At 38.9% G+C, this 18,299-nt stretch overlaps 1 protein-coding gene across 19 annotated transcripts in view; it reads left to right on the top strand.

Moving 5' to 3' along the window:
* The window catches only part of TTLL5 (tubulin tyrosine ligase like 5), a 302,833-nt gene that overhangs the window by 99,733 nt on the left and 184,801 nt on the right, over positions 1 to 18,299 (top strand). For 10 of the 19 annotated variants that reach the window (XM_082451545.1, XM_082451548.1, XM_082451550.1 and 7 more), the window contains 6 exons: positions 2,073 to 2,111; positions 8,696 to 8,853; positions 9,176 to 9,214; positions 9,786 to 10,092; positions 14,528 to 14,648; positions 17,368 to 17,514. In XM_082451545.1, the coding sequence (XP_082307671.1) occupies positions 2,073 to 2,111; positions 8,696 to 8,853; positions 9,176 to 9,214; positions 9,786 to 10,092; positions 14,528 to 14,648; positions 17,368 to 17,514 (811 nt within the window). The remainder of the gene's footprint in view (positions 1 to 2,072; positions 2,112 to 8,695; positions 8,854 to 9,175; positions 9,215 to 9,785; positions 10,093 to 14,527; positions 14,649 to 17,367; positions 17,515 to 18,299) is intronic. The other 9 variants (XM_082451560.1, XM_082451557.1, XM_082451562.1 and 6 more) reach the window with 4 other exon arrangements.

The raw sequence follows: 18,299 nt of genomic DNA, 5'->3' as shown, positions 1-18,299 counted from the left end.
GCCCTAACATCTTCTATTAAATCTCTATGTTCTCTCTTGCAAATCCCTGTTGTGTTACTGTCAGAACTACTTTCAAGCTAATTCTCTAATCATTTCATTTCATAATTGGTTCATTTTGTCTGCCTTCCCTGCCCTCCCCCACTCATCCCCCACTTACCCACCCTGCCCTGGCAACCAGTGTCATACATACTGTCTCACAGCATGACAGTAATTTTAACCCTGGCTGCATGTTAGTAACACCATATTTGTGCCCTAGCCCTTCCCAGACTGAAGTCTTGTACTTACTAAAAGCTGCTCAGGTGATTGTAATGTGAAGCCATGATTGCGAATTACTGGTGCAAACCATTATCTGATAAAAAAGTTAAAATAATAAAATTTAAAATAATTTCTGATAATAAGTTGACAGTATTAGGACGCTGGCACAGATAGAAGACATGGGAAGGAAAAGATAAAACGTTTCGGTGGAGACAAATTTTTCACTTGATTTTTCTATAGATAGAAGATCTTGGTATTGATTGCATCCGTCTCCTTTTTAATTTTTTTTTTTTTTTAATTTATTTATGGCCGTGTTGGGTCTTCGTTTCTGTGCGAGGGCTTTCTCTAGTTGTGGCAAGCGGGGATCACTCTTCATCGCGGTGCACAGGCCTCTAACTATCGCGGCCTCTCTTGTTGCGGAGCACAGGCTCCAGACGCGCAGGCTCAGTAATTGTGGCTCACGGGCCCAGTTGCTCCGTGGCACGTGGGATCTTCCCAGACGAGGGCTCGAACCTGTGTCCCCTGCATTGGCAGGCAGATTCTCAACCACTGCGCCACCAGGGAAGCCCCGTCTCCTTTTTAAAAAACCAGTATCATAGCTTACATGTTGTATGATTCCATTTATATAACAATTTTGAAAGGATGAAATTTTAGAAAGGAGAACAGATTAAAGGAAGCCAGAGGTTAGGTTATAAAAGGGCAACATAGGGGGTCCTTATGGTGATAGGATTGTTCAGTATCTTGTCTGTGGATACATGAACCTACACAGTGATAAAATTGTACAGAACTAAATATACACATTCACAAATGAGTACAAGTAAAACTGGGGAAATTTTTTTAAAAAAGAGGGTCAAGTGAAAGGAAGTTGAATGAAAAACAAAAGACAGTTTAAACCTGAATGGTACTTACTTCCTGTGGTTAGACCCCAACTCTAGTTTAGAGACAGTGAAGAACATCTCTTTTTTTTTTTTTTTAATTATTTATTTATTTATTTATGCCTGTGTTGGGTCTTCGTTTCTGTGCGAGGGCCTTCTCCAGTTGTGGAGACCAGGTGCCACTCTTCATCGCGGTGCGCGGGCCTCTCACCACCGCGGCCTCTCTTGTTGCGGAGCACAGGCTCCAGACGCGCAGGCTCAGTAATTGTGGCTCACGGGCCTAGTTGCTCCGCGGCATGTGGGATCTTCCCAGACCAGGGCTCGAACCCGTGTCCCCCGCATTGGCGGGCAGATTCTCAACCACTGCGCCACCAGGGAAGCCCAAGAACATCTCTTTTTTAAAGAGATTTTTTTAATTATGGAAAATCTATTTCTCATGAGCATCTTTTTTGAACCCCATGAGAATTGAGATTGACTTCTTTCCCTAATACAGTTCAGTGCAAGTAGAGAGAACACTGGGGTCTGAGAGCAAAGTTATAGGTTCAACGTTAAACCCTTTAAAGCTCTGACATTGGGCATGTCACAAAATGGTCTTATCCTGCTCCTTTTTATAAACGGGGCTCAACTGTTGTTGTGAAGAATAAATGTGATTAGATTTGTGGCGAGATACACAAATGCAAGTAATTGTTAGAATTTTCCTCTAGAATTCATTTGTCCTCTTCCTTTTGTTTTTTATTGATCCTCCCTAAAGGTTATGGTACTCTGTTCTTTTCTGAGCATGTTCTCAGTTCATCTGTCTGCTTCTACCTCAAGATGCCTTCCCTGGCATAATTCTATGTTGAATTTCTATAGTACAAATCTCAGGAGTGTGTGTGTGTGTGTGAACTCAGGAGAGAATATCTGTGTAGTGCTCTAACCCACTTGTCCTTTCTAATTCTGTAGGGGAAACCCAAGAAGAAGCTTATTGACAGGAAGAACACGGTAACTGATTTTTGAAAGTTGAGAAGTTCTTTCCATGTGCATAATATGTGACCATGTACAGGCTAAGCATGATACTTTATATAACCATTTCAGTTTGGCTCACCTTAAATAGTAACATAAAAATGTTTTCTATTGAAGCACTATTCTGTGGCAACTTTTTACAAACTAAGTTTGGGATTTATAATTTTATAACTACAATACGTCATTTCAGTGATAATAATAATATTCTTGTTTGGCTATGTGAGAGAGCCCAAAGTATTAATGAGATTTCAAGAACTGTCTCATGCTAAATTCAAAGAAAAGGTTATGTTTTGACCTTGACATACCTGGGGCATACAGCTTTGCACCTTATGGGACTGAGCAGAGTTGCTTCCAGTTTGCCTTGGAACTAAAAGTGTGCAAAATACCTGTGGCTCTTAATTTTGGCAGAGGAGAGAAAGGTCTTAGAAGAATGGCTGGGATGGCCTTGCCCAACCAAAGACTGCAACCAGAACAAAAACTCTTAACCCTAATTACACATCTTCTGGTTTGGGAGATTATGTACATCCCCTTTGTGCTATTTCTCTTTACAAAGCAAAATGGCAATAAGAAAGAAACCTCCTATAGCTAGCTTTTTGTTTTACATTTAAAAGTTAAGATAAATTTGGTTTTCTCTTCCAAATCTTTTGAAGCATAAATCTAATTCTTCTTTAAAGAAGGAAAATATGATAGCCATTTAATGTAGGGAAAACTGAGAGAAATCAAGTTTTGTAGCTTGTTTCCAAATGAAAGTCATGCTTAGTTTATACATTTTCTCCCATTGCTAGTCAAGGAATATACTTCCTAGAGTATACTACTATCAATTTGGAAATTAGAAAAAAATACTTAAACAACAAGAATATTTAAAGATCAGTGGGTTTTGTCCTTTCTTCAGGACAATTTATATTGCCATCAGTACGGGTTTTCTGGTGGTATAGAGGTATAAGCAAATAAAAGGTGACATATAACAAACCTTATGCTGAAGCGTGAAACAAGTCTTAATACGTTTGAAAGGATTAAAATCATACAGAGTATGTTCTTTGACTACAATGATATTAGAAATCAATAACAAATATTTGGGAATTAAACAACACACTTCTAAATAATACATGGGTCAAGGATGAAATCATAAGGAAAATTCAAAACATTTTGAACTGAACGATAATAAAAATATAACATTAAAATGTGTGGGATGCAACTAAAGTACTGTTTGGTGGTGTGTGTAATGGGTGTGACATAGCTTTAAATGCTTGTATTAGAAAACAGACGACTAAATCACTGATCTAATGTTCCATTTTATGAAACTAGAAGAAGAAGAGTAACCGAAAGTAAGTTGAAGAAAGGAAATAATAAAGGGCAGATGAATTAAATAAAAGACAAGCAATAAAGAAAATTAATAAAATCCAAAATTGTTCATTGATAAGATAGCAGAATTGATAAACTCTTAGGTAGACTGATCTAGAAAAAAGAGAAAACACTAATTACCAATATTGAGTAGGAAGGAGGGGATGGATATCACTATAGATCCTACAGACATAAAAAGGATATTAAGGAAATATTATTAACAACCTTATTGCACTACCTTGGCAACCTAAATGAAATGTCTGAATTCCCTGTGGGGAGGGAACTCTTAGTAAAACTGACACAAGCTGAAATAGAAATTTTGAATAGCCCTATACTAAATCAGAATATTGAATTTGTAATCAAAAACTTTCCTACAAAGCAAACTCCAGGTAGTTTCACTGGTGAATTGTATCAACATTTGAGGAAGAATATACACCAGTCTTACACAAACTCTTTCAAAAACATGGGCAAGGATACTTCCCAATTCATTTTATGATGCCAGAAAAGTATGCCATGAAAACCTGACAAAGACATTTAAAAAAATTATAGGCTAATATCTACATGAACATAGATACAGAATTTCTTAAAAGAATATTAGCAAATAGAATCCATCAGTATATGAAAAGGATAACACAGATGACTAAAGTGAGATTTTCCCCAGTAATGCAAGGTTGATTTAACATTTGAAAATTAGTCAATATAATTCACCATATTAAATAAAGGGGAAAAAACGAGATCATCATTTTATTGCTAAAAAAAAAAAAAAAGAAAAACCCATGTGTGTTAAATTGATGAAATTCACCACATGTTTATGAGAAAAACTCTTACACATCAGGCATAGAAGAGAAATTCTTCAGTCTGATAAAGGCCTTCTATGAAAAACCTGCTTCTAACATCTTACTGACATAATGAAGGTTACCCTATGATTAGTAATAAGGCAAGATGTCTGCTTTCACCACTTGTATTCCCTTTATACTAGAGGTCCTAAGCAGTACAGTAAAGCAAGGGGAAGAAAAAGAAATAAAAAGCATAGAGATTAGAAAGGAAGAGGTTAAATATCTTTGCTCTTAGATGACATGATCAAGTTAGTAGAAAGTTCTAAGGCATACACAGAATAACTACATGAACATTCAAGTGCACTTAGCAAGGTCTTGGGATACAAGGTCAATATACTCAAATCTGTTGATTTTTTAGTATACTAGCAGTAAATGGAAAATGAAATTTAAAATTCCATTTATAATAGCTTTTGAAAATATGAAATTCTTAGGGGTAAATTTAACAAAATATGCCCAATACCTATATATTAAAAGCTCCTAAATATTACTTAAAGAGATTAAAGAGGGCTTCCCTGGTGGCACAGTGGTTAAGAATCCGCCTGCCAATACAGGGACACAGGTTCGAGCCCTGGTCCGGGAAGATCCCACATGCCGTGGAGCAACTAAGCCCATGCGCCACAGCTACTGAGCCCGCGCTCTAGAGCCCGCACGCCACAACTACTGAAGCCCATGCACCTAGAGCCCGTGCTCTGCAACAAGAGAAGCCACCGCAATGAGAAGCCTGTGCACCGCAACAAAGAGTAGCCCCTGCTCGCTGCAACTAGAGAAAGCCCGCGCATAGCAATGAAGACCCAACGCAGCCAAAAGTAAATAAATGAATTAAGAGATTAAAGAAGATCTAAATAAGTGCAGAGATATGTCATGTTCATGGATTAGAAGACTTAATATTGTAAGTATTCATTCTCCCCAAATTGATCTAAAGAATATTCTAGTAGTTTTTTTTGTAGAAATTGACCGTTTTTTTTTCAATGTATGTGAAAATGCAAAGAGCTTAGAATATCCAAAGTAATCTTGAAAAAGACCTAGAGTACCAGACTTAAAGAAATATTATAATGCTATAGTAATCAAAACTGTTGCAAATTGATCAATGGGACAGAATAAAGAGCCCAGAAAGAGGCCTGTATGACTTTAAACAAAAGGCCTAAAGTAATCCAATGGGGAAAGGAAACTTTTTAATAAATGGAGCTGGAACTGAATATTGTATTTTAAAAAGTGAACTTCAACCTCTGTCTCCCACAAAAATTAGAGGTGATTCATAGACATAAACATAAAAGCTATTACTCTAAAACTTTGTAAGGAAAATATCTTTGTGACTTTGGGCTTGGCCAAAGTTTTTAGACATGACACAGAAAGTAATCAGCAAAAAAGAAAAAATGATAAGTTAGATTTCCTCAAAATTAAAAATTTTTGTTATAAAGACACTATTAAGAAAATTACTAGACAAGCCATAGACTGAGTGAAGATATTCATCAAACATATCTGTCAAAGGACTTGTATATAGAAAATATAACAAACTCCTACAACTAAATAATTATAAGACAATCAACCCAGTTACAAATGGGTAAAATGCTTGGACATTTTAAAAGGAAGATATGTGAATAACCAATATACTAATGAAAATGTGCTTTACAGCCTTTGTTATAAGAGAATTGCAAATTAAAATCATGAGATACCACTAAACATCCAGCAGAATGGCTGAAATTGTATCAAATCATTACATTGTACACTTTAAATATCTTATAATTTTATTTGTCAATTATACCTCAATAAAACTGGAAAAAACTCAAATAGTGAGGATGTGGAGCTCATGGAACTCTGATAAATTGTCACTGGCAGCATAAACTGGTACAGGCACTTTAGAAAGAGTCTGGCAGTTTGTTAGCCTAGAAAATTCCACTCTGAGATCTTTACTCAGAAGAAATGAAAAGCATAACCACAAAACGACTTGTACAAAAATGTTCCTAGCAGTTTCATTCATAATATTCCAAAACTAGAAGCAACTTCGGTGTCCAACAATAGGGGAATAGGTGAACTGTGGATTATTCATACACTGGACTCATCCTCAGCAAAAAAAAGATCCATACTGATATACACAACATGGATCAATCTCAAAAACATGCTGAATGAAAGGAGACAACACGAAAGAGTTCATACTGTACTATTCCATCTTTATGAAGTTCTAGGACAGGCAAACCTAACATGTGATGCAAAAATTCAGAATGGTTTCCTTTGGGAGTATGAGGGAGGGATTTACTGGGAAGGGGCATGAGAACTTTCTGAGGGGATAGTAACGTTAGAGTTTGGGTTACATAGCTCTAGGTCTCATCAAATGGACATATGGACATTTAATATTTGGATGTTTCGCTGTGTATCATTTTTAGCTCCCCCCCACCAAAAAAAAAGAAAAGAGAAAAAACTTTCAAAGCCCTATAAAATATTGAACTCTAGATCCTAATGATTTGAGTGTTAAAGTGTTTAGGAGTGAAGTGCACTGATGTCTTCGTGCAACTTTGAAATGCTTTAAAAATTAGGTGGATTGATTGATGGATAGAAGAAGAGAAGATTGCATATATATGTGATGAAACAAATATAGTAAGATATTCATTGTAGAAACTGGCCAGTGGGTATATGGATGTTCACTGTATAATTCTTTAAACCTTTCTATTTGTTTAAATATTTCATAGTAAAAGTGTAGAAAAATAAACTAAAGTAGACATAGATAAAAGGTATTACAACTTATGGGGAATTCAATTGTTTATTCATTCAAAAGTATTTATGGTATGTCAGGTGCATGCTGAGCAGTCTCATAAGCATCACTGATCCAGGGAGAAACAAGACAAGCGTGGGCCTTGCCCTTATAGAACTATAATTCTGTTTCTTTTCCCGGCATTCCCTACCTCCATTCCTTGTAATAGTTGTGATTTATATGTCTGTTCAGGGTTTCTTAGAAGCTTATAGTTGTTATTTTAAAATATCAGATTTGTTTTATTTTCTTTATTACTTAATTGGCCAAAAATCTATTTTCATAACTGTGTGTGTGTGTGTGAGGGGGTAATGTTCAGTTGTTGAGACTATGATAAACTGGGGTTGAACTATTTTTAAAGTTTATTAATTTGCATCCCTTTTCTGCATCAGGTTCTGTATCAGGACCCTCCCAGTTCTTGGTTCAATTTCCCGCTCTAGAGGGGAGGCCTTCAAAATACTTACTATCCAGTCCATCCACCCAGAAATCTCTAAAAGTCCTAAATAGACCAAAAGACACAGCCTTTCCATCCTACTCAGGGACTGAAAACTCCCAGAGGAATGAGGATGAATTTCCACCGCAAAGGGAATACGCTTTGAGTTGTGAAGAGTTCACAAGAGAGAGAGTTCAGAGCCAGCCAGTTAGATCTTGAGTTCTGGGTATACAGAGTTGGCTGCCTGCTTTCCGACACTAACATGGATACGTCTTTTCTGACTTAGTGACCAAGAACCCTGTCTCTCTTTGGTGACCTGGTTATCTCTGCCTGTGCTGTACTTTGCCCAGTCCTTGTGTGGATTGGGGCTGATTCCTGTCATTTAACCTAATTTATGATTTATTTTATCTAATGCCTAATGTACCTGTAGCCATTCCCTCTCCTCATCCCATTTCCCATCCATGATCTGATTGAATTTGGTGTTGTCCTGCATCTGCTGCCTTCCCTTGTCTGTTCCTCTGACCCTAACTCCTGACCTGTACTCAATACCTGGAGAGTCCCTGCCACCTCTCCCCAACTCCTCCTGTAACTAAGTACACTCTAAGAGAGAAGTTCCTCCTGTTGGAGCGCTTGAGACTTGGTGTGTCCCAAGGTCTTGGTGACTTTTCACGAAGATGCTTTCTCTGTGAGTCTCATTCAGCTCTGTGCTGCCATATTCACAGATTATCAGCCATTCCTCTCCTCGTCTCAACCTGTGCTAAATCTGTATTTATTAAATATTATATACGTCAAAGGAATATTTGTGTAATTCTGAGTAAGTTATAATGAATAAATAAAATAATAAGTACACCTCTAGCCATCACCAGCTTAAGAATTAAAGTGTTACCAGTATCTCTAGTCATTCTTAAGGCATAGTTGGGTAGCACTTTATGATCTCTGTACTGAATAGTCAGCCAGTATTATTGAATACTTAAAAATACTTAAACATTGTCTTCAGATATATTTTGTTCAGAACATTTAACAAATGCAGATAGCCCATTAGTGAAATTCTAATGTAGATTCCAGTGTTCCCATTTATCTGTCAAACATTTTAGAATTCACTAGAGTAACCATGCCTGGCCTGACATCATTATAGAGTTCTGTCAAACTTAGCCTTGGAATAAAGGAGAGAACTGTCTGAAGGCTCTAGCTACCATGTTTTTTCCCATAGAATGGCGGTTGATGGAGCACCAGAATTGAAGGTAGAGAATATGAATTCAAGGGCCAAGCTGCACGCTGCTCTTTATGAGAGGAAGCTCCTGTCTCTGGAGGTGCGAAAACGTCGACGACGGAGTGGCAGATTGAGGGCAATGCGGCCAAAATACCCAGGTACCGGCTGGTGCGCTTTCACCAAGCTCTATGATCTGTGTCCTGTCAGACCGATTTAATCAGCTTCTTAATTAACACTTAATGAATCAGAACTTTCTGATCACATATGCTTACTTTTTTTGATATAGTCTTTTTCCTCGGAAACTTGTTTCAAAAGGATAAGTTTTTAAACCTTCCATTCTATGATATTTGTATTGAAGAATATCCGAAGTCCACACATTTTGGCCTTTGCTCTTACTCTTACAGCATCATTTAACTACCTGATACTTAGCTTAAGTTTAATGGAACCCTGAGCATCATTGTTTGGGTTTTTCATGATTAGGTATGAAGTCCAGTTCGTCCTTTGACATTGCTGAATTGTGTAAGTATTTTAAACATGAACAGAAAAAGGGGAATTTCTTTCTCTCCTAGAATCTCCCTTGTTACAAATCTGTTTGTCACTGACGAATTGACTTCCTTTTTCTCCCTCCTTCTCTCGTTTGTTGAGTGCCTGTATCAAGCACATTAGTCACTGGGGTTTCATTGGTGAATAAAAAAGCTATGGTCCTTGTCCTCATAGACCTTCCAAGGCAGTGAAGGAGAAGGATAATGGATAAACATATGATAGAAAGATATTCCCCTGCTTACTGTACCCCCGTGAAAGATGCCCTTCTGAAAACCTCTAACACGCCGTAGAGATTACTCTACTAAAAGGGTTTTTGCCTTACGTTGTGAGAGAACCATTGGTATTATGATGAGAAACATCAACTCTAATGAAGATGATTAATAGGTTTTTAGAATATGTAAGAGGGACATGTGTATGTTGTTAATTTTGTGCATTATTTGTGGTCTGATTTAGAAATGGGTTTTTACTGACAAGATAAAAGGAAGGTATTGGGAGAGAGGAAAATTTAATCCTTTTTTCAGCAACATGAGTGATTCTTCGCATTTAGTGATTACCCAACCAGCTGAAATGAATGTTAAAACTGAGACAGAGAGCGAAGAGGAGGAAGAAGTTGCCTTAGACAGTGAAGATGAAGAACAGGAGGCTTCCCAGGAGGAGTCTGCAGGGTCCCTCGGAGAAAATCAAGCCAAACACACACCCGCACTGACCGTTATGGTAGAAAATTCACCCAAAGAAAATGCCATGAAAGTTCCTGAATGGAATAACAAAGGTGAACAGTGCTGCAAAACTGAGACTCAGGAACCAGAGCCTAAATTTAACCTGATGCAGATTCTGCAAGATAATGGCAATCTTAGGTATGTACCTTTCCTAATTATAATAGCAAAACTGAAAACAGCTAATTTGTACTGTGTACCGGGGTATTGTGCTTGTGGCTTTATAGCCATTTTTCATTTCTTATGCACAGGAATCCTGTGAATTAATGACTGTGATTTGATATTATTACTATCAAGGAAATTGAGCCTTAGAGAAGTTGTTTGTCCAAGTCTAAAACTATGATACAAACCCAGGTCTCATTGGCTCAACAAATATTTGTTGGGTTTCAGCATTAGTGACTAAAGAGCACAAGATGACTGAGACAGGGCGCTCAAGCAGTTCATGGCTTAGAGTGGGGACACTTAAAGAGCAGGGGCTGTGACCCCAGTATGGACAAAGGGCTCTTAGGACATAGGAAAAGGAGTGACTGGTCTTGCTTGGGAGGGCTAGAGAGACATTAGGGAGGAGGCAATATTTGAACCAGGCCTTCCCCGATAGGTAGGCTTTCCGGATTTGGGAGGTGACAGCTAAGTATGGGAGTGCTAGTAGAGGGAATAAAGGCACAGAGGGGTGACAGTACAGTCATTCATTCAGTTCCTCGACAAATATTTATTGAGCACTTGATCTATACCAGGAATTGTGCTGGGCTGTATAGTGTTACAGTGGAGACCAAAACAGTTGTGGAGCCCACAGTCTAGTGGGGAAGACTGACAGTAAACAAAGAAACAAGGTAATTTCAGTCAGTAAGAAGTGCTGTGTAGACAATAAAATAGGGTGTAGTATTAGAGTGTAATTGGACAGAAAGTTTCTGTAGCTTCTGGTGCTTTGGGCATGGAGAGGTAAGCTTTAAGGTGAGTCCTAAATGATGAGAAGGAGTAAGTCATGTGAATATCAGGGAGCAGAATATTCCAGGCAGAACGGCAAGTATAAAGAACCTGAAATTGGAATGAGCTTGGCAAGTTTGAGAAATACAGATTAGTGGTGTGACGTTACATGGAGAAAAGGGTGCAATAAGAAGTGAGACTAAAAAATTGGATGTCATTTGATCATAAAGTGCCATAGAGGAGCCTGGACTTTATTTCCTAGATGGATAATGTCTAAGCAGATGTGTGATATGGTCAGATCTTGATTTAGAAAGTAAATTCCGGTTGCATTGTGGGATAGTGATTGATAAGAGGGGAACTAAGGGTAGAGAGCTGAGTTAGGGGCTGTTAAAGTAGTCCAGAGCCAGGAAGATGAAGGTCCTGATCAGAGCAATGGCTATAGGAATGAAGAGAATAGGATAGAGTTAATGAAATTTGCAAGTTAAAATTGGTAGGGCTTGGTCCCTGTAGATGTAAGAATTCCAAAGAGACTGAATTTTCCAAGTTTGGTAACTTGGTGCTGCCATCAGTCAATATAAGGAGCACAGGAGTTGGTTTCATGATAGAAATAATGTGTTTTATTTGGGACACCGTGAGGTGGAAGTGCTCTGGGATGAAGATGATCAGTAGATAGGTGAAAATACAGCTTTGAAAGTCAGAGTTGAACAGGACTGTACAACTTCAGAGTAGATGAGCTTGTCATTTCAGTTTAGTTCAGCAAGCATAGACAGGAGAAAAGGAAGAGAACTGAGGCCTGGGGAAAACCAGTGTTTAATAGTAAAGAGACCAAGAAGTAGCAGTTAGAGAGGTAGCTATAAAACTGGGAGGACACAGTATAGAAAAGCTACAAGATGAGAGTTTCAAGCTATAGAGTGCCTCCGGCAGCCCAAGTTAGGATGAGGCCTGAAAAGAGTCTCCTGCATTTATGACCTGGGGGTGGACTTAGTGGGTAGAAGAGAAATTGTGAGTTGAGCAAATAGGAAAGCAAGTGTGAACTAACTTTTTCAGAGAGTTTGACAATGAATGAAAGACAGGTGAGAACTCATCAGAGAGAGAGAGCAAGCTAAGAGAAAAAAGATTTCTTAAGATAGGGATTCTGGAGCTTATTTAGAGACTAGGGGAAGGATTTGATGGTAAAAGAATTAGAGATACAGAAATGGATATATTGTCCTAAAGGAAGGTAGGAAGAGGACAGTGGAGGGGTGTCTCTTCCTGTAATGAATGCAGTAGTTAGATGTTAAAGAGGCAGGAAGTGTAGGTATATAAGCATGACGGCCTTTAGTTTCTAAGCTAGAGGTCAGTTCTTATACCGGAAGGATGGAGGGTGATATTGGCGTTTAGGGGGTTGGAGGGTAGAGTTAAGGTTTGGAACGGTGCATGGAGAATGAGAGTAGTTGCTTTAGTGTAGAGCAGAGAGGGCTCTGTCAGAAGACTTGGCTCTGGCTTTTCAGTGCTTGCCAACTGACGGTGTGAACACAGGCAAATCAGAGAGCTTCTCTAGGCCTCAGTTTTCTTTTCTGTGAGGCCAGGGTATGGGGTTAGACATAGGGTTTTCAAACTGTGCTCTCTAGAGAGGAAGGAGGAGTCCACTGAATTGAAATGGAACATTTGAAAACCACTGGACTATATTCTAATGTCCTTTCCAGCAATAACATTCTACTTAGATGTTGTAGAAATAAATTAGTTATTCATAAATCTTACGGATCTTACTTTTAATGAGTAAACTCTTGTAATTGCAGGGTGTGTTAATGTAATAAATCAGTGGTTTTCAAACTGTGTTCCCTGGAGCTGCCCATAATTCTGTGGGGCATCTCAGTGGCTACTGAGGGATCTGGGGGTGGTCCATGGCAAGGATTCAAGACTCCAGGCCCCAGCCCACTAGTTGTATATTTTTGTATACTGAGGATCTCCATAGGCTTTTATTTTTTAAAAATAGATTTCTTTGGTGTAAATTATTCTATTATTTTGGTTTGTCAGTTACAGATTACTAGCTGACCAATGTGTCCAATACCGTAGGGACAACCTTAGGATTAACATCCCCCAGATCCCTTTAGTAAGGTTTTTAGAGTTGGAAAACTCAGTTCTTGTTCGTTTGATTTACAACAGTGATTTGCAACAAAAGGTTGATTGAAATCTCAACTTCCAAGCAGTAATTCCCTTATCCAAAAGACCTTCATATTTTAATATTAGGGAAATAGTCAATAAAATTGGGTATTTTGCTACATTTGGAGGTGTCTGAAACATGCCATTTTTAGCTCACTTTATTGCAAGTGAATTTGTTGACCAAAATGGAGAGTCTTTTTTCATTTATTTTGACTTGAAAATAATTAGCTTATGGGAATGGTTGAGGGGAAAGTGTATGTGGTCTCCAGAACAAGGATTTTAAGTGTTCTTCTTGATGAAAAACATTTGAAAATATAAATTTCAAAATCATATTGTGCTCCCATAAACTATTCCTATTAATAACAAAGATGTAGCCTTATATTTCATACTCTGAAGAGCTTGAAAAGCAAATCTACTCCCCAACCTGACTCCTCTCCCTTCCAGCACACACATAGAAGCTAAATGTAGACCCTCCTAGGATTTCCAGTTTACTCTGGACAAGTCCTTCGTCCTAACCTTGGGGGAACAGTGAGTAGAAAGCATTCAGTGATTGCATGTGTGAGGATTGTAAACAAAGTTTGTGTTGAGCCCTAATCTTCGCTGATGTAATTTTGGCTAGCATGTCAGAAGGCCAAGCAGCTGAAGTAACTACAGTCTCTCCTGAAAGAAAACAGATCTGCTGCAGTTAGCAGCTGAAGTGAAAGTCATCAGTGTTTCTCTGGTACTTCTGTCTTCTAAATGATAGCTTGATCAGATTTCCTTGTTTCCAGCCTAGACCACCAAGCAGAAATTAGCTGGGTTCTTCAGTGATGTTGCTGAGGTGCTTTTTACTATATGTGTGGAGTTCTTTTTCCCCCTGAACATCTGGGCTCGTCCTAGCCGGTCAGTGCCTCTATGCCAAACTCTGTTGGACCTCACTCATTTGTTCTGGGCTCCAGCCACTCCCGTCTTGTAGTTGAGAAAAGCCTGACCTTAAATTTGGTCTCAAAGTTCCTTTGTAGGATTTATCTGTTTCCTGCTTTGGAGGCTTTTGCACACCAGAAATTAGTTGCTATAGCAAAAGCCATACTTTTGTACTAACTGATAAGTATGTTTTTAAGGGCCTCCAAGGCAGAAAAACCTTTCTGTATCAATACAAAGGTTCTTGTGAAAATTCAGTACTTTTCCTGTCCATTTCCCCAAGAAAGTTGTTTAAAAGTTCAGAAGATAAGGTATAGGAGTAGAAAACATGATTCTCTATTCTTGCTTGATTTCCCCCCCACCCCACCCCATGCCATGGTAATAATGAGAAAATAAGTAGGATTCTCCATCTCTGATTCTTTAAATAGAAAAAAAGAAATCTCATGTACTGGGTAGAAGGAATCTTTACTCAGTGACTGTATGATGGGCTTCATTTTTCTTAGCCATCCTAATAGAAGGATCCTCAAAGGCCACTTTGAGAGAGGCAAGCACACATTTGGTAGGTGCACCATTCTGTCTCATAACAGTATGTTGTTTTGGATTTCTGTAGCAAAGTGCAGGCCCGAATAGCATTCTCTGCCTATCTCCAGCATGTTCAAATCCGACTGATGAAAGACAGTGGAGGTCAAACGTTCAGTGCCAGTTGGGCTGCCAAAGAGGATGAACAGATGGTGAGGCTCTTCTTGTTGGAACCTTTTTACTTTCCCTTGCTCTCCCTCCCTCCCTCCCTTCCTTCCTTCCTTCCTCCCTTCCTCCCTCCCTCCCTTCCTCCCTCCCTCCCTCCCTTCCGTCCTTCCTTCCTTTCTTCCTTCCTTCCTTCTTTTCTTTTTTTTCCTATACTAAGTTAAAGAACAGTATATTTGTGGTGAAAGAATTATTCCACAGTATAGCTTGCAGATTTCTCTTACTTTTCTGTGAAGTGAATCTTGGATCTGGAGCCATGTTCATCACAGTATGTGTTGAGGGCATTAATTTACTTCATTCTGAAAATGGAAATTGATTGCTCATTAGATGTCAGGCCCGTGCAAAGCCCTAGAAAAGAATAACAATTTGCAGAGTCCTTTCTCAAGCAGCTTCACATTTTATTAATTCTTTGATATAGGCACTGTCATCTCCATTTGCAGATGAGGAAACAAAGACCTAGAGGAAGGGGGTAACTTGCCTGTTGTCCTGTAGCTCATATGTGCTGAAACTGGAACTTAAACTCAAATGTTGCAATTGTACATTATTTGCTCTTGCACTGTTTCCATGGGTCATAAGGCATTTATTTTCTGTCCTGGGGGGGTCAAGTTAGCTCTTTGAAAGTCAACACTTTATCATGGGCCCTCTGAGAATGTACCATCCTCCATTTTAACATTTTTTTCTTTACTAGTTGTCACTTTATAAAATTCTTAGATTACTGGAAACAAACTTGTGTAATAATTTTTACTGTATATTGGTCATTCGAACCTGCCTAAAATTTAATATACTAGCAATGTTTTTCTTTTTGGATGAGAATGACAGGGAGCTTCAAGCTGTTTGGTAAGGTCAACGCATATAGAAGAAGCCACAGCCCTTCCTTAGGCTTGTTAACCACAGGGCTCTGTCACTGGAAAGAGAAGGACCATTAAGTCTGAGAAAGCTGCATCCTTTGTCCAGCTCAGTGGTGATCCTACTGTAATTTTCAGTTCTGCACATATAAGAGGCGTACAATATGCTGGGCTTATTATAAAAGCATGATGGATATCCCAGAAAACAACTTGTGAATTTAAAGTAACCAATACAACCCAGAGATAAAACCTTGTGTGTTGTGAGTAATTTTTCAACCATCAATGGAAAATGTTAGCTCTGCTCTTGCCAAGTGGAAAATTGAAACTGCCTTTTTGAGAGTCAGTTTGTCTGCTCCACTGTGAAAAAATAATGTTTTAATATAACAGCTTAAACCAGCCTATAGTAAAGACAGCAGAGTAGACCTATGAAATCCAACCCTCTGGTTATAAGACTGTTTCTTTATGTTGGAGTAAATTGTCACCAAAGGACAGTGAACCAAAATCAAATTCAAGAAGAAAAACGTATCTCAGAAGAGAATAACTGTTGCAACTGCTGACTTGGAATTCACACAGGATTTCTATGGAGCTTTTTATAAGAATATTCAGGATCATCACTGCAGAACTTAGTATCAGTTGTGTGCATTCCTATTTGAAAATCTATCTAAACAACAAACCCTAAGGCATTACCTGATGATTGTGGCAGTGGTCTTGCTTATGAGGAAGGTAGGTGTAGAATTGCCTTCTCTGATCCAAGTTAGGTTTAGAGCTTCTTTATCACGTAATTCACAGAAGGCATATCGACAGAAGTTCCCCAAATCCATCATCTTCAGGCAATTTTACTGTGTTTGGGGGTTGGGTGCGGGGAACTACTATCTTTAAGGCCCTTGGCCTTGCAAAATCTCTCTTTGAAGCATTTGTGATGTTATGAATGATCTGATTGGTATCTGTTCAGATTTCAAAATCCTTTGCCCCATCTCAAGTGAGATGTATCCCTTCTACCCCTAATGACCTTTCACTATGCCCTCCTTGCCAACCCCCAACTCTAAAAGCACCCTTTTTCTTGGGGAAGAAAACATAAATAAAAAGCTATCGCCTTGCAAGCCTGGTAACAGTTCTTTCTTTCCATTAGTCACTAAACTTTTTAAATCAGTAGTTTCTGCTCTTCACCTGTATTCTTCAGTATCCATTCGTTTCTTAACCTCTACTTTCTGTCCCGTTTACTCTGCTGAAAGTGGTGTGGTCCTTTCCTGCTCCAGCCTCTTGGAAGCTGTGACATGGGAGCCTTCCTCCCTTGGCTTTCATGACACTGTTTTCTCCCTTGTTTCTTTCTACATTTCTGATGTTTCTGTCATGGTTTGTTGTGGTTGTTGTTTGTTTTTTTCTGATTCTTCCTCCTCTTTCCGATCTCTGAGTGTCAGTATTTCTGTATTCTTTCTCTCCCTTCTCACCTTTGATGACTTGATCCATGGTTTTAGTTTCCTCTACCTATTACTTTCCCTAAGTATCTTTCTCTGATCACCCTACTGGAAGTGATAGCTGCACTTTGAATTATTATAGTACTATGTATATATGAATTGTGGTACTTTTACAGCTACTACTTTATTACATAGTTATTTGCACACATACTTGATTTTGATTTTCCCACTGCCAGCTTGTTAAAGGAAGAGGATATGTTTGTTTCGTTTTGTTCTTGTCTTACTGTATCCTTGTTATACCTAGTATGTTTGCTCTGGGTCTTATTTGTTGAAGTGTATAGTATACCTCTTCTTATCTCTCTATTGTGTAATCCCCTTGTAGCTTGTCTTCTGTTGCTTTAGCACAATCCCTTCTTTTTTTCCCCCAATGACTCTTTAATTTACAGGAGCTAGTGGTTCGTTTCCTCAAGCGAGCATCAAGTAACCTCCAGCACTCACTGAGGATGGTATTACCCAGTCGGAGACTGGCACTTCTGGAGCGCAGAAGAATCCTGGCCCACCAGCTGGGTGACTTCATCATTGTGTACAACAAGGTAGGTGGTTCATCTGTTAGTCTTGTGCTTTGGATTGCCATGCGCTATCAGAAACAGGCTAGAAGCCTCTGTCCAGCTGGGCGGAGAGGTTCTTCTTCCCTTTTAGCATTATCACGTGCTGTGTGGGATGTTATGGGGAGCAGGACGTCACTCCCTAACCCAGCTGGTCTGAAAAGCTACTTATTACTTGTGAAGGCCCAGGGGCCGTAGTTCACTCTCATCCAAAGGCACATTCCTTTTGAGTGTTGTTGCACCTGAGATGAATCCTGGGCTATGTGAATTTGCATTGTCATTATTGTGCCTGGAGACAGTGGTGAATTGACTATGTGAGAGCAAATGTGAACTGTGGATTTAACACAGTGACACAGTGTTCCTTCCTGAGAGAGTTATACTTTGTTCTCTAGAACATTTTAGATAGTGACTTCAGTTTACAACCAAGCCCAGAAAATAGACTATTTAGTGAGAGTAGTCTGCAAAGCATCTTTTATCCAAGGGTCTTAGAATGCTTTAGAAATGTCACTTTGGGGTGGGGGGAGCAGGGAGCATGGTCATTTTTCAGAAAGGAAAGCTGAGGCCTGGAAATTTAAATAGCTTTTGTGAAATGTGTAGAATGGTCAGTACAGTATCAACACACCAAATCCATAGCTACTCCAGCTCTGTTGAGAATTTTGGGACAACTTACATAAGTGAAGAATTTACTCAATTTGGATGCTGCTATAGGAGTATCTTCCAAGACCTATCTTTCCTCTCCCTAACTGTAACAAAATACAGTATCTCTGTTGTCA

This window comes from Balaenoptera physalus (assembly GCF_965194825.1).
Source record: "Balaenoptera physalus genome assembly, chromosome: 2".
Taxonomy (NCBI): domain Eukaryota; kingdom Metazoa; phylum Chordata; class Mammalia; order Artiodactyla; family Balaenopteridae; genus Balaenoptera; species Balaenoptera physalus.
Note: the sequence above shows the minus strand (reverse complement) of the source record. Positions and strands in the feature narration are given on the sequence as shown.